The sequence below is a fragment of the Sturnira hondurensis genome, unplaced genomic scaffold (genome assembly GCF_014824575.4).
Source record: "Sturnira hondurensis isolate 20B ecotype Veracruz unplaced genomic scaffold, ASM1482457v3 Scaffold0004474, whole genome shotgun sequence".
Classification (NCBI taxonomy): Eukaryota; Metazoa; Chordata; class Mammalia; order Chiroptera; family Phyllostomidae; genus Sturnira; species Sturnira hondurensis.
Window position 1 is genome coordinate 17124857 of NW_028077105.1, and position 23493 is coordinate 17148349.

At 40.3% G+C, this 23493-nt stretch overlaps 1 protein-coding gene across 1 annotated transcript in view; it reads right to left on the reverse strand.

Moving 5' to 3' along the window:
• Window positions 1-849: 849 nt before the first annotated feature.
• Window positions 850-23493, reverse strand: part of SLC35F1 (solute carrier family 35 member F1) — a gene marked incomplete at its 5' end in the record, with an annotated part of 68265 nt that continues 45621 nt past the window's right edge. The window contains one exon of the mRNA XM_037045863.1: window positions 850-4109. Within this exon, the coding sequence (XP_036901758.1) occupies window positions 3885-4109 (225 nt within the window). The remainder of the gene's footprint in view (window positions 4110-23493) is intronic.

Below are 23493 nucleotides of genomic sequence, written 5' to 3' on the forward strand. Positions count from 1 at the left end.
AAACGTATTTCAGCTTTGATCCAAGAGTTTACTAAATAAAAATAAGCAGTACCTTAAAGATTTAGATTTTTCATGAAAAGACTTTAATCTGCGAGTCACATGTTTTCAGGCAAATTATTCTATTAAGTACATACTGTTCTAACTAGTTATAAAAGCAGTTCATGATGGAGCCCAACTTAAGAACATTTTACAAAAGAATGGCTGTTCTGCTGTTTCTTTTCTCCTGAAAAATGAATGTTTTTCTTTTAAAAATATTCTAAATATATAACTTGGACATGAAGTCTTTTGGGTCCACTTAATTTCTGATGTTGGCTGTGAACAAGAATGGCAAGAACATGGAATCAATATACAATCACCTCCAAGTTCTTAAGGGGCTCCTTTACTGGAGGAGGGACGATGACAAGATTCTGTGTAAGTTCCGAGTAGGGACGTGACTGGTCCTGCTTTGTAGGTGTTGTGCTCCAGAAGAATGCGCATCCTCTGAGCCCAGCTTTGTGCCAAGGGCAGCATTCACAGAACTTTCTTCTTTATGAGACATTGTTAATTGAGGGGTAAATTTATATTGTCCTACATGTGTTTTAAATGTAGGCCTAGAGGTCGCAGCCCTTGAGCCTTCTTAAGCATCCAGATGAGTAATTAATTTTGCAAATTACAAATGTGTTCAATTTGGTTTTTTGAGGCAACAGCTCTGAGACCAACTGTGCCCTTCCTAATTTGGAAATATTTTCTTTTGGTTTATATTTTGACATGCACCCTGCTATCTACTTTCATTGCTATTTCTAGCATCCCACAGGAGCTGTTTCTATGGTTGTCATAGTGCAGATAAACACTCAAGAAAAGCAAGAACGCGGTGCTTTCATAAAGCATTTATTTTTATTTGAAAACATTATACAGGCATTACATTGCCACAGCCAGTCCATAGGGGAGCATGCAAATATCAAAAATGGAGAGTTTGTTCAACTTGTGGTTGTCAATTTCCTTTTTTGGTTCATATTTTCCATTTGCAGTGTTTGGATTAATGTGCTTTGTTATGTGGCTTGACAATAGAATCCTACCCATGGGGTAAAATCTGTACTGGTAGCTAGCTGGGGACTACTAAATGGTTATAAATCAAAAACAAACCCCAAACAAACAATACTACACGCTCTTCAAAAGGTTAATAGCACAAGTTAGCAATATCTAAACTAAACATTGAAACATTTTCATGGTGACACAGTGGTGCAAATGTGTCTGTTAATTGGTCTACCTGGTTGCACATTTCAGAGTTTGGAGCTGTGGGAAGGTGTGACCAAGGCAAGCTCTGCCCCCAGTGCAAAAAGTGTTCATTGAGGCAGTGAGAACCACCACTTATCTCTAGGTGGGGTTCAGGAAAGCTGCGGGTCGCTTATCCAATCAAATTCTATACAAATTGCTAGTACTGTTCATGGAGGAGGGGTGATGCATTGAAAAACTGAAATTTTTGCTGGTGTCTACTGAGGTTATGAAATTTCAGAAACAGAAACAGCTTGAGTAAGTGTCTTATACCCATTTCCCACCCTACTCCCAAAGGATCAATATTTTTACACAGAAAAAAAGTTTGTTCTCTGCTATTTTCCTTTTTTTCCAAAGGGTTGATCTGGAACTCTTGGTCTCGGACAGTTTGGTGTTACCAGCCTCTCTAAACGGAGACAAACCCACATAGTGAAGTACCCCAGTGACATGAATGTCGCATGTACAAGGACACTGGATGATAGAGGGTGTTTGGTGAATCCATCTTAATGATCACACTTGATTTCCATACATTGGAATCAATTACAATATCCAAGGAAAGAATTCAAATGGCAACTTTTAGCCATCTACTGATTGTTGAAATTTCAAACATTTTTGAAATTTAAATTTTAAAGAAGATTCCCAGTCCACTGAGTCAACTAGGAAAACTTTCATCCACTTATTTCTCATAAGACTTTACTAAGCGTCTACAAATTAGTGTCATAAAAAATGAATAAAAAAGATGAAAACATTTGGCTTAAAATAAATATTAAAAATGCAATAAATCAAGCAAATTATGCAAACCAAAGGAATGTAAACACAAAAATAAAACCACAGTCTTTAAAGGTCTTTAGATCTGAATGGACAAAATAGTCAGAGAAAGGTATTTAATTGGTTTAAAAGGTAGCAGAGAGCAGACATTGGCAAAGTTGCTTTGACCTGATATAGTTTTAATATATATTTTTTCAGACAAAGTATGACATGTTTCTAAGGGGGCTGAACACAGATGACCATAAGATCTGTATATCAGAGAAGATGATTTTCATCCCTACCTTCAAGAATAGGAACACCTGCCCTGGGCGGAGGAAGGCATGCGGGGACCACATGGGTGTTGACAGACAGCCTGGGATGCTTTTGCCTCTGTATCGGCCTTGTTCGGGCTAGATGGGAGTCTTGACTGAGCTGCAGGCTATCCTACTTCACACAGATACCTCTGGGGTTTTGCTTTACTTCCTTAAGATTCACTGATTTTAATTGCCTAAAGTTGCACCCATTGAAGAACTTTTTGAATGACATGGAAGCCAGCCAAACACGTGTTGACATATAGAATCTATTTCTAAATCATAGAGATCTGTGGTGTTTCTTGATTTTCTGTGTTTTGGGAAAAGGGCTATTTTAAGGACAATAGAATTAGGCTAGTGACATATTCCTCAGAGCCTTTTCAGGACCATGTAATATTCTCTGTATCCATAAGAGCATTATATTGATATATTCTGTTATTGAATGGATGCCAAATATGACCAAAATGCAAGACTTTCTCATGGGTGACATCTTGACCACTATAAAGTGACCAGATCAATTAAACTATTGTAAAGACTGCTCCGTATCAGCACCTTGACTTGGTCTGGAGGCCTCCCAGCCAATAACATTCCACAGTAAAGGGGATTTGCATGCTGATGGATTTCAAAGGGTGTCCCACAATTTGGATGACAGAGGAGCATGGGTTTTTCTAATAGCTTGATCAACTACAGTATTTCATCAAAGAAATCTAGGGAAAAAGAAAAGCAAATCTATTTTTGAAGGGGGGATACAGAGAGGGGCAGAAATATTTTAAAATATATACATACATATAACCCTCAACACAAATTACAGTACTGGGGTTTCCCATAAGCTACAGAAATGGAACGTTCCTCATCCTGTTACTTCCGGGACTTGATTAGCAGAATCAAGGTGGCAGAAAGGCAATGGCCTGGAATAATCAGAGATCAAAGTATAAAATGGCTAACATGTTTGTTTTATATCTATTCCTAGAATAGAGAATTATGTGGTCAGTTGCCCCTCCCCACAAGGGTCACAGCACAAAATACTCATTGAGCAGGCAATCCAACAGGGAACAGAGGAAACCGTTAGCCACCGGGTCCCTAGGATAAGGAAAGTTCTCAGGATGGTGCTCCTGTGGCATGCGGCACTCACATACACTGTGCAAAAAATAAGTATGAGTCTTAAAAAGTGACTTGCCATAGAAAAGTGGGATTTATGTTAACTGCATGGGGGTCTGGCAATAGTTTCCATCAGGAGTACAAAACATCCTCCCGAAACTCAGTGTAGTAAGAGTAACGACAATAATACAAATAATAATAATACTTGCTTTTGATTCAAAAATTTTCACAGTAATTAATGCAGAGGGGTTGCAATCAGTATACACACAAGCGAGGCGTCTCTCCAAGTCAGGTGGATCAGAGCCTGTATCTCCAGGGATGTTTAGCTTGTGCCTTTTATAGGCTTTTGGGTTTGCTACCTTGCAGTCCACCTGTGTAAACTGCACCTAATAAATACCTTTCTCTATGTACAATACAGAGATGATGCGCGAACATGTGGCCACTGAGTTGTGCTCAGTGGGCGGGGAGGGCCTCATCCTAGGCCACACGGACATGGGGCTCCTCTTCAGTCTCCTGGCCCAGGCTGGTGTAGGTGACCGAAGGCTCCACCTGAGCCGTGGCTGGTAAGTCCACAACAGGTCCCGAAGGGTTGCGGAACTGCTTGTACACTCGGGGGTCCTGGGCTATGTATGTGGAGGTGGAGGAGTAGATCACCAGCCCAATGAGGATGGTGAAGAAGGACAGGAGATAAAGTCCTGAAAACTAAAAAACACAACAGCAAAGCTAGTTAGCATTCAAAGCAGAACCACGTACACGTTAATGAAACAGGGAGATGAGAGCGGAACTGCTTCCTCTTAGAACCGGCAGCTCGATGAGCTGGCCAGTGCCCTTGGTGAGAAGTGAATTTGCTCTTCCTAAACTGGCTTGGACTTACTGTTTCTCTTTACTGAGTTTTCTCTGCTTTATGCCTAATAGAGAGAAATGCTAAGCTAATTTCCCTAAGATGCCAGTGAGTACCTGATGTGGGAGTTAGTTAAGCACACATTAAAATTCAGCAAGTAAAAAGCAAAAAAATCTCTAATATCACTCCACAAGAGTTGGCTGTTTGGCTTTATTAAACCCAGCAGAAATACACATATTTCATTTAAGGTCATAATGAAGCCATTAACAGCAAGCCCCTTCTTGACACAGCTGCATCAGGGCACTTATTTCCTCTTAATCCGGTCAAGACTATTTGTCTTCACAGTAGGAACTGTTACTTGACTATCTTTGCATTAGATTATCCTTGGGGGGGAGGGGGGTGGGGAACATATGACATTCCATTCTTGCCCTGCTAATCTAAAAACAAACCCAAACAGGGATATATATATATATATATATATTACATATATATATATATATGTAATTTTGCTTCCTAAACTACTTGCCTGACAGTTCATAGAGTTTTGTGAGGAAATAAATGGTTTATGTAAGTGCCCCAAATTTACATATGTTTTTGAAAAACAACTTCTGAACCTTCTTGAGTAGTTACACACTGGAAGTAGCTACTTGAGTAGTTACTGGGGAAGAGTGAGGTAACAATACATGTTTCCATTTCTGTTGTTTCATTCTTTCCTTCATTCCATTCAATAAATGGTTTCTTCTATACATCAAACATTGAACTTCGTAATGGAAAAAAGAAATGAAAATATATGGTCCTTACCATCAAGAACTTAATATTCTCAGTGGAGAAGCAGAGGTATACAGATAGACATAAACATTACAAGCACAGTGGCTGGCCAAATCTCATTTCAGTCATTAGCTACTCTCCCCAACTTGACCACCTTCTGTTTCAGAGGGGGAAAAGGCTCAATCTAATTTTCTTATTTTATTTTTTATGCTCAGATCTAAAAGAACTAACAACTGGTATAAAGACAAAAGTTCACTGGAGCTGGAAGAAAGAAGAAGAAAAGGATCCAGCGAATCTATAAAGTAAGTTGCAAGGCTACAATAAAGAGTTAAAATAGGGTTATAGATAGGTTATAACCATATAAAATATGGTTATAATAGGGAGGGCAGTTTTGAAAAAGGCACATAGAAAAGATAGTCCTGTGGCAAGGTGCCTGCCATGGGGGTTGGTCTTCTTTCTTTTTTCTCTTTCTCCTACTTATTTATTTTTTAGCAGCAATAGGTAGCTAAAACTAAAGATCATTTTCTGCTTTTCTTTGCAGGAAGAAAATCATATGATTATACTTCTTCAGTTGGATTTACATATGAGGCTCAGCTTGTAACAGCTTCACTTAATTAACTTGAAATAATTATTAGGAAAAGAAGACCCCTAACCTAGTAGTGTTGTGTACAATCTCAGAAAACCTACTTATCCCCAAATGTGTTTCCTAAAATTCTGCATTCAGGAGATCCATCCTTTATCTGAAACTTTGGTGAATGAAATAGGTTTGTTCCTAATTTGACCACCATTTCAAATATTTTGTTAATGACTTTCATTTTCAAAATTCTACTCACGCCTAGCCCTGGCCATGTGGCCCAGTTGGTTGAGCATCATCTTGTACACCAAAAGGTCACTGGTTCAACCCCCAGTCAGGGCACATGCCCAGGTTGCAGGTTCAGTCCCTGGTTGAGGCAACCAATTGGTGATTTTCTGTTTCTCTCCCTCCTTTCTCCCCTCCCTAAAATCAATGAGCATGTCCTGAGTGAAGAAAATATACAAAATAAAACAAACAACAACGACAACAAAAAATTCCACTCATGCCCCTTTAGTTTTGAGTGGAGAGCATTGCTGGTCTAGATGTGAGCCTACCTTGGTTGCAGCTGATGGAGGTGGAGAGATTAAGATTGGGGCTTTGAGATTAGAACTGCATTCTACTATAAACTGGATTTAAATCTCAACCCCAAAACTTTCTAGCTGTCATTTTGGACATGTTTCTTAGCCTTTCCAGGTCATGTTTCCTTACCAGTAAAGCAGGGATAATAATTGTACCTACCATATAGGGGGGCCAATAAAGATTAAAGATTATCCCAGTGCCTACCTTGCAGCCAGCATTCAACACAATCTGGCTTCATTGTTATTATTGTTAATGGTTTGTTATTATTTTTATAGCATGCTCTTATAATCAATGATTACTCATATTACATTGCGTTTCTCTCATAATCCCTTGACTTGAGACTATGTATCTCTTGACCAGAGTGAGGCGCAGAGCCAGGCAAAGAAACCAATCAGTCAAAAAAAAATTCTGTATATTCCCAGCTGTGTAACATGTTATCTGCAAAGAAATATTCATTTCTAGTTCCCTAAGCAAAGAGAACAAGAAGGTCTCTGGGACTCTGGAGGGGGACTGAAAGCCACCTCTAAGTTTCAGATGCAGCAAGTACCAGGCAGAGGCTTGCTGTCTCCGTTTAAGAACGTGGGCTGCTGTCTGAAGTGTACTTGGCATCCTCCCCCAGCTAACAGTAGGCCACCAGGCGATGCTCTATATTCTGTGCTGCAGATGTACTTCTGCTTGCATTAAATCTGACCTGTAGCTTTGAGAAGCTGAGAGAGGATGCGCTTTGCATTTATACCACCACACTGCACCCTCTATTTACTTTCCTGCTGCTGGTTTCCATCCTGACGGGTCTCTTTGCTCACATAGGTCAGAAAGCACTCACGGCACATGAGGAGAATGCCTGTGTGCTGATTGGGACACAAGCCATTGTCCAGCAGAGGAGTCATGGAAGATGGATGATAAGGCTGTACAAAGCACTGTAGCCCTCGGCCAGGGATGAAACCCAGCTCTTAGCCAGCTGGCATCTCAATATGACTATTAGTCAGCCAATGGGACATTCAGCGCATCAGTGAAGGACAGGCCAAATTTTCATTTTAGTTTTGGTATTAAGCATCTAGGTTGAGTTTTAATAAACTAATGACTTTAATGACCCTAAGCTTATACAAGCTTGAAAGCCACGTGGTTTTAAAAGCAGCTTCAAGGTATATTTATAAATATATCAATTAGACCATGTGAGGAAGAGAACAATTTTCAAGGGCCGTTCTCTTTTTCTAGCTTGACTGAGAAGATGATGACAGGGATGAGCAGAGATGAACATGGGCAAACCGCGGAGAGGTATAAGGGGAAGGAGGCCACAGCTCTAGTTAAAGCTCTACTTTTGCTTAATGTATGTATCAACCACTTCAGTACAGTGGGCTTGGTTTTGCCTTATTTCTTGGGGAGTACATTTTTAAAAAGTCCCTTTATGTTGTATGCCTTTGTCTAATAACAGCTTTTACAAAATCTGATATGGGACTCTGGTTGTTTTTGCTCAGTGACTTCACCCAGGCCTATTAATAAGCAGAACTAATTTTGATTTAACAAATAATAAACAGTAAATCTTCTGTGAGCTCTTACAAAGAGATCTACCACAGTTCTATTTGCAAAACAAAACAAAACTAAGATTTAATGGGAAAAACAAACTACCTCACTCAGGTTGTAGAGGAAAGACCTGAAAAGGGCAGTTGGTGAGGTCTCTTAGAAATGGGGGTACGGGACAATGAGACTTGAGTGAAGCTATTGGAGTTATCTGAGAAAAAGGAAAGATTTACATTTACATTTAACTTAGGTCTAACTGGGAGAACCTAAGGAACTTAGGGAAAATACAGTTGGAAGAAGGGAGAAAACAAAGTCAAACTACAAAGAAAAAAGATACAGGTAAAGGTAAAGAAGTTTCTCAATACCTGCGAGGAAAGGGGACTGCAGAACTAGATAGCCAAAAAGGTAATGATTCTATTCTGCAATAAATTAAGCCAGCATGTATTCTCTCTCTGTCTTTTAATTTTTGTACACACACACACACACACACACACACACACCTGTGAGCTTCTACTCCTGACCTGATAGAATCTGCCTTCTGAGATTTACTGGGGGAGAACCTAAGAAAACTGAGAGAACAAAACTGAGAGGGCTGTGGACCACACCTGGAGCTTGGGAGTGGGATGGTGGGGAATGGAACCAGAGGAAGCTGGTCACTACTGGGCAGGCAGCGAGCCAGGGCCTGGTTGGGCTCTCACGACGAAAGGCTCTGCCTGGTCCTGATCATGGCTGCTGGGTCAGCGCCAATTGCTATTTGGGGCAAGGAGACTAGACAGACCTGGCTGTGCAGAGATGCCAACATAAACAAGTTGATGCTCAGCCTCCTAATTTGGCTCTGTGATAAATTAAAAAATCATTTTATTATTATTAAGAGTATTAAAAATGCAAAAGTTCTGCTTCTGAGTTTACTGAACTGAAAATAAATCGCCTGGAGAGGCCAAAGCTTTTTCAAATTCTTTGGAGCTGCTTTATTATTCCTTTGTCTCCTACTCTTGCCTCCTCTCATTTTTTCTCTTTTTGTGTTTTCTTCTTTTTTTAGAAGAAGAAGAGGGCTAAATCTCTGTGGTTAAATATCACAATAATTCTTTTTTGTAGGTCACAGCATGGAAAATACCAAATGTGAGCATGGCACACATAACGCCATAATTGGTTATCTTTAGAGGCCAAGAATACTTACCCTGCCCCTCCCCGCCCATTTTTCTCCAACTAGGAGAGAGGAAATAACCCCAAATTCATCTAATCAACACAGAAAATAAATCAGTGAGTGCCCCCGGTCAAAATGCTAAATGGTCCTTTCATGCATATCAAAAAACCAAGGCCCAGCTAAGATGTAAATACTTGGAAAATTTACTCTCCAGATGTCACTTTCTTAAGGAGAGGAGCAGCCACCATAGCCCTCGCCTCTCTGTGTCCTGACACTGTCACCAGGTATAGGCTGTGACCCCCTAGGATTCTGGCTCTATTTATGAGGCCTTCTGTTTGCTTTGCAAAACCAATTCATCTGGCAGAATAATTTGTGTAGTCAATCACATCTGAGGCCAATAAGGGTTCTTTTGCAGGCAAATGTCTTCCCCTGTGGGTAATTTCACACAGGAGTACAGCAACAGGGAGCTACAAACGGATTTTTGTCATTATCTTTTATGTGACAAACAGACATTTTCACTTGGTTTGATGAACTGATAGAAATCCTCATTCATACAGATTTTGATTCTCTGCATTCCCACAAATGAGACCATAATAGTCACACCGGAAGTGGAATAGAAGGGACTACTCTATGGGAGTGTTTAATTATAGGTTCAGTTACAGAAAAGGCTGTGTGATGGCTCATTTACGACACCTTCTCGTGCTTCCTTCTTATCAGTAGTAAAAAGGGATGACATTTGTGTGCAAGGCACAATGAGAAGTGGCCTTCAGACCATTCGTACCCTTGCATCACAAGACATCTGTTCTCCCTGCACACAACACAGAGACAGGTGCACACTGGGCTGGCCTGGTTTTGCAGGACACTGAACCTAATCGAGTGAAAGATGGTTTACAAAAGTGGGAATGTTGCTGCTCATCACATCTCAGAGAACCCTTGGTCCATTACCATGGAACCGAGAGCTAGAAATGGGAGTGGCCCCAGTCACTATTACCCCTAGTGATCCACTAGTGAAATCGTTCTTCCTGTCACTGCAAACGTGCGCTTTGCTGATCTAAAAGTCTTAGTTCCAAAGACAGGAATGTTTCCACCAGGAGACACAATAATGACTCCATGGGACTTCTGAAAATTAAGACTGCCACCTGGCCACTTAGGGCTCCTCATGCTTCTCAATTAACAGGCAAAGAAGGGGGTTTTTGTTACTGTGCTGACTGGGGTGATTGATCTTGGTTACCAAGGAGAAATTGGGATGCTGTGTCACAATGGAGCTAAAGAAGAGTATGTCTGGAATACATGAGATCCCTCAGGCATCTCTAAGAATTACCATGCCTGTGATGGAGTCAATGGAGAATTTCAACAGCCCAGCTCAGGCAGGACCACCAATGGCCCAGACCCTGCAGCAGTGAAGACGGACAACCCTACTAGGTAAACACGCATGACTAGCTGAGGTGTTTGCTGAGGACAAATGGAACACAGGAGGAAGAGTAGAAATAAGTAGCTATAAATACCAGGTAAATCACATGACCAGTTACAGAAATGAGGACTGTCATTGTTACTAGTATTTATTCCTTGTTTTGCTAATGTTTGTGTGTGTATGAAATAACTTTGTTTCCTCCTTTCTCTTATCCCTTAATCATATAAGATGTAATCATTTTACATCATAGTATTCCAGTATTGTTACTTTTACATCATAGTACTTCAATTACAGGATATCAAGGAAAAGTGTGAACCTCCCCCAAGATGTGTGCATCCTCTTCTGGGGAAAATGTTAGTGTGTTTTCAGTTGTGTGAGGGATAGTTTTACCACGTCACGCAAAACCATGAACTTGTTATTGTCTTTATTTCCAGATTAAATGTGATTTAAGATGTTTACATGGGTGCTAAGCTGATAAGACATAGACTTGAGATACCCAATTTGATTTGTCAACTTGGCTAGGCCGCAGTAACTAGATATTCAGTCAAACACCAGTCTAGGTGCTGCTGTGAGAGCATTTTGCAGACAAGACTAACTTTAAACCAGTGGACCTTGACTAAGGCAGGTAACCCTCAATAATGGATGCAGATGGGCCTCATCCAATCAGTTCAAAGCCTTTCATGAAAAGACTGAGGTCCCTTGAGGAAGAAGGAATTCTGCCTTTGGACTCCAGCTGCAACACCAATGTTCCCCAGGTCTCTAGCCTGCTGGCTTGCCCTGCAGATTTAGAACTTGCCAACCTCTACATCAGTGTGAGCCAATTCTTACAAATAAATCTCTGTCTCTATCTCTCTCTAACTTATCTCTCTCTGTGGATTTAGATATATGAGATTTACACAAACACACATATCCTAATGGAAGAACCCTAATATAATTAATGATATAAAAATCTGTTTTACTAAAGGTCTTGATGCTGATGTAAACATTCATAACAATGTCTCTCTGTGGCAAGTTTTAGCAGTGGGATGTTTAGTGACATTTTCAAGCAAATCACAAGTGGTGGTTCCCAGTACGGGCTCTAGAGTCAGAATTCTGGTGTCTGCATCTCTGTTTTCCACATCCCTGTTTTGTGATCTTGCACAAGATCCTTACCTCTCCATGACTCTAGTCACTCACTCATCAGTTAACAAAGGGTAACAGTAGTATGTGGCACATAGTAAATGTTCAATAAATGTCAGCTATTGTTATGCTTACATCACAAGGAGTCCCTGCTAAAGCAAAGATTGATATAAAAGCCTTCCTCAAGAGCCTTTTCTGAATCGAGCATGAATCAAGTTGAACTGCAAATGCATTTACTGAACTGGCTTATTTAAAAGAATCACAACAATCAATCCATTAGGAATGGAAGGCTTTTGTGTCAATGCAAATAATAAACTCCAGGTTCATAGGCTCAGTGTTTGGACTTATTTATGTTCAGTTTTCTTACAATGATGCATAATTACAGAAGTCACAGGAATCCTCAGAAATGCCTATTCTGCTTCAGCTTGTTTAATGATTTTGAGCAACTACCCCCCATTGGCACACGTCGTGTCGGAGCATCCATGAGTATATGTGACTAAGCAATTTATCTTGTTCCCTTGGTGTGGGAAGCTGCAAAGTGGTCAGACAGGAAAGAAGAAAAAGGCATTCAAATTGGAAGGGAAGAAATAAAACTATCACTATTTGCAAATGGCATGATACTGTATATAAAGAACCCTAAAGCTGCTGCCAAAAAAACTACTAAAACTGATAAATGAATTTGGTAGAGTTCCAGGATACAAAATAAATATCTAGCACTCAGTAGCAATTTTAAACACCAATAATGAACTACCAGAAAGGAAAACTAAGAAAACAATCCCAGTTTGGCATCATAAAAAATAAAATATCTAGGAATAAATTTAACCAAGGATGTAAAAGACCTGCACTCAGAAAATTATAAGACACTGAAGAAAGAAAATTGAAAAAGATACAAATAAGTGAAAGACTACATCATATTCATGGACTGGAAGAATTAAGATCATTAAAATGTCATACTTCCCAAAAGAATGTATAGATTCAATGCAATTCCTATCAAAATATCAATGGCATATTTCACAGAACTAGAACAAATATTCCAAAAACTTATAGAACCACAAATGATAGCCCACTGAATGAGAAAACATATTCACAATAATACCTCTGATAAGGGATTAATATCTAAAATTTATAAAGAAACATATAACTCAACACAAAAACAAACAAACAATTCAATTGAAAAATGGCCACAAGACCTGAATAAACACTTCTCCAAAGAGAGCATAGAGATGGCCAGCAGACATATGAAAAGATGCTCAGCACCACTAATTATCAAGGAAATGCAAATTTATGACCTCACACCTGTCAGAATGTCTATCATCAATAAATCCGCAAATAACGAGTGTTGCCGAGGACGTGGAGAAAAGGGAGCCCTTATGCCCTGTTGGTGGGAATGCAGATTAGGGAAGCCACTGTGAAGTTTCCTCAAAATTTATAAATGGAAGTGCCTTAGAACTCTGTACCAGGCACCATTTGGTGACATTGACATTATTCACCTTCTTAATAGCTCATGAGGAAGTCTGATTTTCCACTCCCTTTCTAAGAGGAAGACAGGGAAGCACAGTATGGAGGGCAAGAGTCAGGTGCAGGTTGAAGCCCTGGGGGCATAGGCACTCAGGAATACTGGTTAGGCCGTTAGAGGTCATCAGGGTGTTTAAATTCTGCTCCAAATGCAGTGAGAAAGAAGTATTAAAGGGTATTCAGCAGAAGAGAGTATAATCTGATTTGCATTTTCAAAGGATCACGCTAGCTGCTGATGGGTGTTTAATCGTGGAGAGAAATAAATGGAAGCAGGAAGACAAAGAGGCCATGAGAACAGTCTAAATGAGAGGCAGTAGTGGTCTGGACTAGGATGATGGCAACAGAGACAGAAGAGAATCCATTGTGGAGGAGGAGCAACGGAATTTGCTAATGGATTAGATGTGGGGAGTAACGGGGAAAGAAATTAAGGCTGAATCTCAGTTACTGACCTGACCATTCTGAAGGCATATGATTTTTTCTAAGCCTTCCTCATGGGGCATTATTGTCCCATTTTCATGTAACATCGCTTTAAACAGAGATGTTTTAACATCTTCTACAGTATAAAAATAAACTGTGTGTTCTTGTAGGTATAATTCCTGCCAATACTTAATCTATAAAAAACTCTCATTTCTCCATTGGTCTCCCCCCCCTTTTTTGCAACCTGAGAAATATTCTAAGAAGAAAACCATATCTAAAAAAGTACAATTAACAACAATTCTAAATTAAATATAAAATCGTAGCCAACAAAGCCACTGTCTACTTAAGTATTTTCTTGTANCATAGGGGAAAAGGGAATGGACTCACATGAACAAGTATAAAAGACACATGGACAATAACTAAGGGTGGGGGGTGGAAATGGGAGGGAGGCGGGGAGCATGGGGTGGGGGGCGGGCAGGGTTGGGATTATAAGACAGAAACCTGTACTTGAACAAGAATTAAATAAAAATTATATTAAAAAAAATAAAATAAAATATCCAATATTTAAAAAAAAACAACTCTCATTTCTCCATTGGTCTCCCCCCCTTTTTTTTGCAACCCGAGAAATATTCTAAGAAGAAAACCATATCTAAAAAAGTACAATTAACAACAATTCTAAATTAAATATAAAATCGTAGCCAACAAAGCCACTGTCTACTTCTTAAGTATTTTCTTGTAGAGATGATTCCTGACTTATGATGGTTTGACTTAAATTTCCAACTTTATGATGGTACAAAAGCTATAACAGATTCAATGGAAACCATACTTCGAATTGGGAATTTTTATCTTTTCCCAGGCTCGTGATATGCAGTGAGATACTCTCTCACGATGCAGGATGGGGGCAGGGAGCCACTGCTCCCAGTCAGCTTTGGCATCACAAGGGTAAACATCTGAGACTCTACAGTGTATTCACTGTGTTAGATGATTTTGCCCAACTATAGGCTAATATGTGCTTTGCGTAAGGTACATTAGGCAAAGCTATGATGTTTGATATGTTAGGTATATTAAATGCATTTTCAAGTTATATTCAGCTTACAATGGGTTTATAGGGATGTAAGTAACCCCATTGTAAGTCAAGGGACATCTGCATTTAATTTAATTTTCAAAACATTGACCTTTGAGAAAAGCAGGGGGTACCATGATGATCTTGTAACAACAGCTGACACAAGGCTCAGAGTCCTTGACCCTCCACCCAATTCTCTTCCCATCTCCTAAATGCTTGGTTAACTGCATTGCAACATAATATATTTCTGTTTTTTTCCATTCCCTATGTTCAAGCTTCTAAGGACAATCTATATTTCTATTGCACAGGGGAAGGACTTAACTTAAATCCAACATATCTTGGAACAAGCTTAATGGATTATTGATGAAGCAAGAGGCTGTTCTTTCTCAATTCATAGCAATGAATGATCACCACAGAATATTGTCATGGCTGCAGGGTGGGAAAACCCCTCAACAAAATGAAAAATGAGCTCTCCTGCAACCGTATTGGAATCCTTTATTTTCTTCTCCTACATTTACCTGGTGATGGCAGCAGAGACAGAAAAGTGAAATAAATGGACAAGTGATTTATTGCAAAGAATATCATGATGTGGCAGCCAGTAAAAGAGGAAACCATATTGTGATTTTAATAGCTTATCAATATTTTAAAAATAAGTTCAGGACATGATAAATAGCTGCTATCTTCCTTTCTATGGCCCACAACCCTCACTTTGGGGCCCAGAATATTTGGTTATTTCATAATAAAATCTTACAATATCACATCATTACATATTCATAGTATTGTAAGATCCCCAAAATCCATGGAGTGCTGTAAAAAACGTGACTAACGTTCAGTGACACTGTTAGTTTCCTTTTTACTTTTTAAATTAAGCTTTGTACCTATTGTAAAAATAGGTTGACCTAATGTCTTCAGACTTTAAAGCAATGTGAATTTGGCTTATGTTACTATTATATAAGCACAGTTTAAAAAGTCAACACCTGGAGGTGTCTCCTGCATTTGACATCCATGAGCTGATACAGCCCTAGCCATCTACCTGTCTCTCTCTCTGTGACTGCCCATACACCCACTATTCCTCATCACCACGCTGTAAAGAGATTTGCCACTTGGAAAGGACCTTCTTTACTACCAAATTAGCTCTGGGTATTATGGCTTCTTTTCTCTGGACACGTGATTGTGGGAAAGTTAATCTGATCATTGTCTTCATCTAATATTGTTGCTTCTTTTCGGGCATGGCTTTATGTATAAAGTCAGTTCAGAATATGTTCTAGTCTCCAGACGCCTTTGCTTCATCCTTCCCTGTAAACCATGGCTTTAATACCCCTTCTCTTTTACATCTTAGCGCAGGGATACTGGTTTGCATTCATTTATATAAAATGAAAACAATGAGCCAACAAAGTGAGGATATTTCATTGTATTGTGTGCATGCCACAGATACCCTTGTTAAAAATCCTAACTGGTACGACCTTGGATGACACCAAGAACTCAAATAAGAGGCAGATATCACACGTATTCTAAAACTAGTAGAAATTATTACAATGAGCTTTGAAAGCATGTGCGCACACTTGACATGCAAAGAAACTTGTACCGTTTTACATATATCATTCAGCAGCTTTAGTAATGACACACTGTACAGAGGAAATGGCCGCTTTCTGGCACTGAGGCTGAAAAGAGTTTGCAAGGACATGTATAGTCTACGCCAGGCATTTATAAACTAACAAATCTGGCAGCCAAGTGTTTTTTAAATAAAGTTTTATTGGAAGACAACCATGTCCATGGCACAGTTGAGCACTTGCGAAAGAGACTGACCTTTTGTCAAGCCTATGATACTTATAATTTGGTCTTTTACAGAACAGTTTGCTGACCCCTGTGGGTGAGCACACATCAACAAATGTAGATAAACTAATGAAAATACACCATGTTAAAATGACCTGTTTTACAATTTTACTGTGGAAGACTTATGAATAATAAGTATGATATTATTTTTCCTATAAATAGAATCAATTTCTTAGCAAAATTTCAGCCCTTGTTGTGAGTTCCATTCTTCCATTCCGCCATGATACTGTATATAATTACTATGGCATTGAACTGGTTGCCGAATCTGCAGGCTCCCTTCCCTAAGCCATCCATCAGTTCAATCAAAGGATGACTCGAAACAATGACTTGCTATTGTGGGACCTAAGCTTTTTACCTTCCAGCTGGTGTCATCAACTTGAAATGCAAAGAATCCACATCATTCAAAAGTTTTTTTGCTTTTTATGTAAAAATTCCTGGATAACGTTCAGCCTAGAAAAATGAAGTTTAATTTTAAATGTTTCTTGTAAAAATAAGCTCTTCATCGAACAAAGAATTGCTGCATACCTATACTCCAGGCATGGCACTAGACACCAGGGATCCTGCAGAAAAGAGACATGCATGACCCCTGTCATCGGACCTCAGTTCTTTCATTTAAAGGTGGGACTGCATGGAAGCCCAGATTTTTATTTTTACTGACCTCTAACTGACATTTGGCATTTCTTCATTGTAAATGTGAGCAGTGACTTACATCAATATTAGCAGTACCTTAGATGCTTTCACTAACAGAAAACACGTACATTTTCATGCCACATTACAATTGCAGCAGACCTCTCCAATACTGTTTACACTCATCACTGCTGTGAAGTGACAGCACTTATTAGATGTGCTTCTACATCTTGTGATTTGATTTATTGCTATAATATCAAATTTTAAAATATTTTGATAACTTTAATATGGATAATTGGTCTGTTTTGTCATGCTACGTATTTTATTTTAGACATTTAAAAACAGCGTGAGAGGGGTTGCTAGGCTTCACCAGACTACAAAAAGGACACCCAGCACAAAAATGTTAGGGACCTTTTGGTAGGCACTGAGCTGAACCTCACTCCCAGGCAGTCTGACTCAGAGTCTGGGGTCAGGCTTGCGACAACCCTGCCCTTCAGCCTGCCCTTGGACTTGTGTTCACATTCTGGTGAATATACTTTCAGGTCTTTCTCCAACTTGGAGAGATTGACTAAGTGGTGATTAACTCAGGGGAAAATCAAGGACACATTCCCAAGAACAGAAACCTCTCCCACTTCTTCACACTCCCAAAGAAGCAGGGGGACAACGAGGCTTGTTATCATCTGCGGCTCTGTGGGAAACTGGGGGAGCAGTTTAAGGCCACCAAGAATCTGTGCTCCAGGGAGTGGAGCAGGTCAGAGACCAAACTGACCTACAAGTATAAAGTCAGCAGAGATATTCTCAAACCAAAAGAACCTAGAGCTAGGACTCTTGTGGGCTCTTTTGGGGAGAAAAACACCCAAATTACTTAATGATAAAACCAGTCACTCATTAGATTGAAAATAACTGGGTGATCAATTTAAAAAAAAGAGTAGCTATAAAATTCTGAGGAAAGAAATTATAACATACAACCATTATCCTTTGACTACAAATATAAGAAATATTTTCGAGAAAGAAAAGACTTGGAATATATGGCCCCCATGAACACTCCCTGGAAGATACACCACTGGCCCAGTGAAATTTCCACGGCAATTGTAAAGTCTCCCTTCTTCAAGGCACTGGACTACCACCTGCTAGAAAACCTTCCCTATAAATGGACGAACGGCACTGTGGACCGCCTGTGCAACCATACGCAGCAGCCTTGCTTCCTGACCGCAAATAGTGACGAAATCTAGCCAACTGAGATATAAATCAAAAGAAAGAATTCAGAAAAGAAGAGCATTTCAGAGACTGATGATTCAGCAAATGTAATAAGTATAGAAATATGGCTTAAATACCATAGTGATTATGTCCATAGAAATTAACTAGTATAATAATTGATCGTATGAAAACTACAACAGAAATCAGGAAATGGGGGATAGGTAGCATTAATCACCTTCCATAGAAGGGAGTAAATAAAACCTCTCAGGACTTTAAATATAGATTTGAAACGAAGTCTCCCATCCATGGTAGCCCCTAGAGAAAGTAGGGTGAAGGCTCTGCTTCAGCCAGCCGTTGCTCTTTACCCCAGCAAACTGGTTTTCTGATTTCTGTGAGCCTGGGCCATTGATTCCCGGGCTGTGGCAGAGGGCTCCATATGTAACTGCTGTCAGAGTGAGGTGCCTGAGTGTGCAGGACGGGGCCGCACTGTGCACCCTGGTGACAAACATATTCCACACCTTCTCCCGCTTTTTCAACTGGCTGGTTCTTCCTGGCCGCGGCCCAGTCTAGCCACCAGCGTTTCTATGTGAAACTCCCGCAACACCTCTATCTCATTCCATTTTTCCTTGCAGCTTGCCCTGGTGATATATGTCCAAAATATCTGTCTGTGATGCAGAGTTTATGAAGTGATTCATGAAGAAGGAATTTTGACTTCTGGCGGTAATTCTGAACCTGCCTTCAAATTTGTCACCAATTTCTCTAATCCTTCCAAACTTTCTGATAAATGGAAATTGCTAATGTGGCAGAGACTGGCCATTATTTTCCCACTAGATCTATTTTTCTTTTCTTTCTGCACAAATAGCTTGACCATATTTTCCAGCTTTTCTTCACTTAGGTGTGGCTATGTGACTGAGTTCTGGCCCAGAGAATGGGGAGGAGGTTGTGGACAGGAGTCTAGACTCAGCTGTGAGAGCCTCTGAGCTGCCTCAGAGAGCTGTGCAGAGAACTCCAAGGGCCCTGCCCAGGGCTGGTGAATTTTTTCTTAAAGGGCTAGCTACTAAATATTTCAGTCTTATGGGCCCCACAGTCTCTGTCACAAGTACTCAGTGCAGTCACTGCAGGGCAAAAGCAGGCATGGGTAATATAAAAAGAAATAGGTGTGGCTGTGTGCCACTAACACCGTCCAGAAACACAGAGGGTTGGCTCGCAGGCATAGTTTGCTGATCCCTGCCCTGCAGGATGACAGAGTCACAAGATAGAAGGAGCCTGGGTTCCTGAATGGCTGCATGGGAGGCCTCCTTCACACCTGTGGAAGCTAGTAACACGTACCCTACCTAGTTCAGCAGGATAGAAACCTCCCAAGACACTGCGCTGAGTTTCCAAACATTCATTGCTCCATCACAGCGATTTTCAACCAGTGCACTGCAAGAATGTTTAAAACATGCAATACTTGACTACTTAGTCAGGGGCATTGACCTCTTTTCCTGTAGATTGTGAAAAAAATGACAATAGCCAACACAACAATAGCTTCCAGTGTGAATGAGTCAAAATTACACATACTTTTTGCCAGATATGCAAAATATATATGTTTTGGTGTGCCGCATAATTTGAGTAGTGAGCATGTGCGTGCCGTGAGATGAGAAAGGCTGATGGCTGCTGCTCTGTCACCTTGGTGTTCCACGTGCAATGCTCTGGAGCCTCCGTGATGCCAGTTTACTGAGTTCTCTTCTCACCAGTGACAGTTTAACAAATAGCAAAAGACTCATAAAACCTAAGTATTAATTTAAATATCGCCCATTTATAATTATATTTAGGTACTATGAACTTAAAACTCATAGCCTTTTGAGATGCCATTCTTATAGAAGGAAATATAACAGGCTACTTATGAGAGTATTTTTATAAATAAGGTGTGTAGTGTTTCTTTTATGTTCATCAGCTGCCTGCCCTGGCTCTTCAAGTGCAGTTCCATTACTGAAACTGCTCACTGCCACAGAGGATGCATGCAGTTGCCTGGCTCCAGATTCTAATCCGTGCGTGGCTAATGAAATATTTCACTTAGAATGCAGTCTCTGCAGACTTCCCGGCACTGGTGCTCAGATGCTAGGGATGCTTCAGATTGCTGGTTTGGAATCTCATCCTTTGAATTAATCCACCTTGGTGCTCTTGTTGTCTTTATTTATAAACGATGTTAAGCACCAAAACAGTGCCTGGCACATAGCAGGCATGGAATACATATTTGTTGGGTAAAGTCCTTTTAAATTTAGTGCATGATAATGTATTATTGAGTTAGCCCCACATCCAGAGTTATTAAACTTTCTCACCAAATCTCATAACAAGAACAACAACGACAACACCAGCGAGAGAACAAGTGCAGCGTGCTTTTCAGGGGCTGACAGCGAGGGTCCTAGTGGACCTCACATTTAACACCTGTCTTCACAGGATGTAGTCTGGATCGCTGGAATAGGTAGCTGACAGTGTAAGAAACTTCTCTGATTGTTTGTCAAAGATAACTCACAGCAATGAGAAAAACATGTAAAGTCTTTTCTAATGAACACATCCAGATGAGATTCTAAAAAATTCATGTGAATCATATCACCCAGGAGAATTGAAGTAGTCCTCTTGGACAAATGATTTTGAAATCTCTCTTTCTGCTTTTTTAAAAAGAGTGAAAATGTGGATAAAAAACAATTTTTTGGATGTAAGATTATAAGTTTTATGGAGCCCTGACTTCCCTAAAATATAACTGCTAATAGGAGCTCCCACAGTTTCCAGCTACTGAGGGTGGGAAATTATACACCAGGCTTAAGTGGAGTGTTTAAAGGGGATTTGTTCATTTTTATCCTCTATCAATTTTTTGTTTATTTTGATAAAACTATGGAAAATAATCTTATGAAATTACTCTCAAGTTTAACTCTGTAGCAATATGAAGCCTTGAAAATGTGTGAATTCCCTTTTTTTGAAGGGGATACCCTATCTATTCAGGATTGGCTGCTATTTTCCTGAAGAATTATCAGTACTTGATGGCCCATCATGAGAGAATTTATTGGTATTTTATTTTAACAAGCCTTGAATGTTTGCATTTATGACTATCATCTAAAAATTCTATTATAAGCAATGAGGGAATCAAAGAATTCAGTTGACAATGACTGATGTAATCAATATTTTATAAATTGTCATACATAAAATCCCAGTTTTTACCTTTTTGAACAAGGAATGTGAAAAAACACACAAAATTATTAAAAGCTATATTAGTAACAACATCTTAAAATAAGATTCATATCCTAAAAATGAGGATGGGGATTTCTAACCCTGAACCACACACATTACATCAGAAATGCATCATTGTTAGTCACCATTTATAAGTTACTGAATCCCTTCAAAACCCCCATGAGGCAAGTCTCATCACCTCGAAGGTTGGAGAGAGTAAAAAACTTGTTCAAAGTACTAGAAGGGTAAATAAGCAGAAGCCACAACTGAAATCTAGGATCCTTTGATTTCATGGTCCATGCCTCTCCCCGATACCCACACACATGTTACTTGAATTTGTACTTCACAATGTAGATACTGAAGTGCTCCTCCCACCCAGTACATTTTCTCCCCACATAATTTAGTGTTTTCTTCGTTAAAGTCCCATCTCACCAGGTAACCAGAACTACTTTAAAAACCAGTTGGGAAATTCAACAGAGCACAGTATCTGTGGGTGGAGTATGTGTCTTCATTGACCGGATGTGGTCTCCAAAGAGCACATCCACACAGCCCAGCTAGTCTGGCTTGGAGCCAATGTGCCCTTATTGGTTCTGCTGTAATTGACAGTCCCTCTGTGGCAGGCAGAGTAATGGCTCCCCAAAGGTCGTCATATCCTAATCCCAGGGACCTGTGACTATGTTATTTTACACAGTGCAAAGGATTTTAAATGGGGCTGAATTAAGGGTTTTGATATGGAGAGATTATTCTGAGTTACTTGGGTGGGGCCAGTATAGTCAGTCCCACAGGGGCAGCAGGAATGGCCGTCAGATTGGAAGATGCTGTCCTGCTGGCTTTAAAGGCAGAGGAAGGGGCCAGGAGCCAAGGACTGCAGGCAGCCTGCAGAAGCTGGAAAAGGCAAGGGAAAAGGCCTTCCCTAGAGCTTCCAGCAGCCACACGGCTCTGCTGACCCTGGATTTTAGCTCGGCGAGACTTCTGACCTCTAGAACGGTGAGGTCATAAACTGTCTTGTTTCAAGCCACTAAGTATGTGCCAATTTGTTACAGCAGCCACAGGAAGCACACACCTTTCAGAAGTATCCTTGTCCATATAATAAATATAAGAAGATAAACTTTCTAACTGATTAAGCTCTGATGTAGAAAAACCAACACACTACCATATTGAAAAGCTTCCATGAAAATCTCTTCCTGGGTCAGTTTTGGGAGGTCGCTGAGGCCCAGTAAAGCTTACTTCCTGCGATTTCCATGGGTTGCTATGGATTTACTTTTCTGGATTCAACAATGTTGTCAGGTAATAAAGAACAGAAATGAATAAGCGCTTGTCAAAAGTCTTGTAGAATCAGTTTGCAGCAGCACTATACAGTGTAGATAGTCCATTCTGGAAGTGGGTCATTTGCTTCTCCAGGACGTGGGCTTTATTGCCCAGTCAGCATGGCCATCAGTGCAAGAGGCAGAGAAGCTGCAGATAGTGGACTGATGGGTGGAGAAGGGAATGAATTTTTTCCCCAAGGGTGGAAAGTGAGAAAAGGCAAATAATCAATGTTGGGTAGGAGAGCTTCGTTTAATCATTTAGTTCTGCCTGGGTAAGCAATGTCTGTGAGCAAATAGCCCTTCCCTGGAAACCTGCAGGCATTTATCACTAGACCAGAAGGCTTTTTGGAGTAAAGACATCATGATTAAGTGAAAGAATAAACTGTAACTGCAGACTGTAGTTAAACCAAATGCAGTCTTAGAGGTCACTGGTCATTCCTCAGTGCTGGAGTGTGAGGTCCCTCACGTCATCCCTCTCACGTTCTCACCCAGATTCTCCAGTGGCAGGGACTCATGAGGGGGAACTCACGAGACAGTCGATTCCACTTTCAAATGACTGACTGTGAATACAGTTTCTTTATATTTAGCTGTAATCTTATACCATTCACCCCAGGGTGTTAGTTCTACTTGCTCACAGCCACGTAATATAAGTCTGAACCAATGGCTCTCAATTCTGGCTGCAGTGGAGCCTTTTAAAATCTGACATTTAAAGCTGCACCGCAGACCACGTCAATTGGAATCAGTGAGAGTGGGACCTAAGCATCAGTACGTTTTAAACTCCTCGGGTGGTTCCAATGTGCAGCCAAGTTCGAGGGCCATGAGCTTAAACTCTCTTCCACACTGTGCTCTCTCTATAGTTACAGATGCCCTCGTGTGAATGGCACCTTCCCTTCCGTAGGTTGTGACTTTCAACCACCCCCTGAGAGCAGGCAATGCCCAGGCCACCCTGGAGAGGAGCAGTGTCAG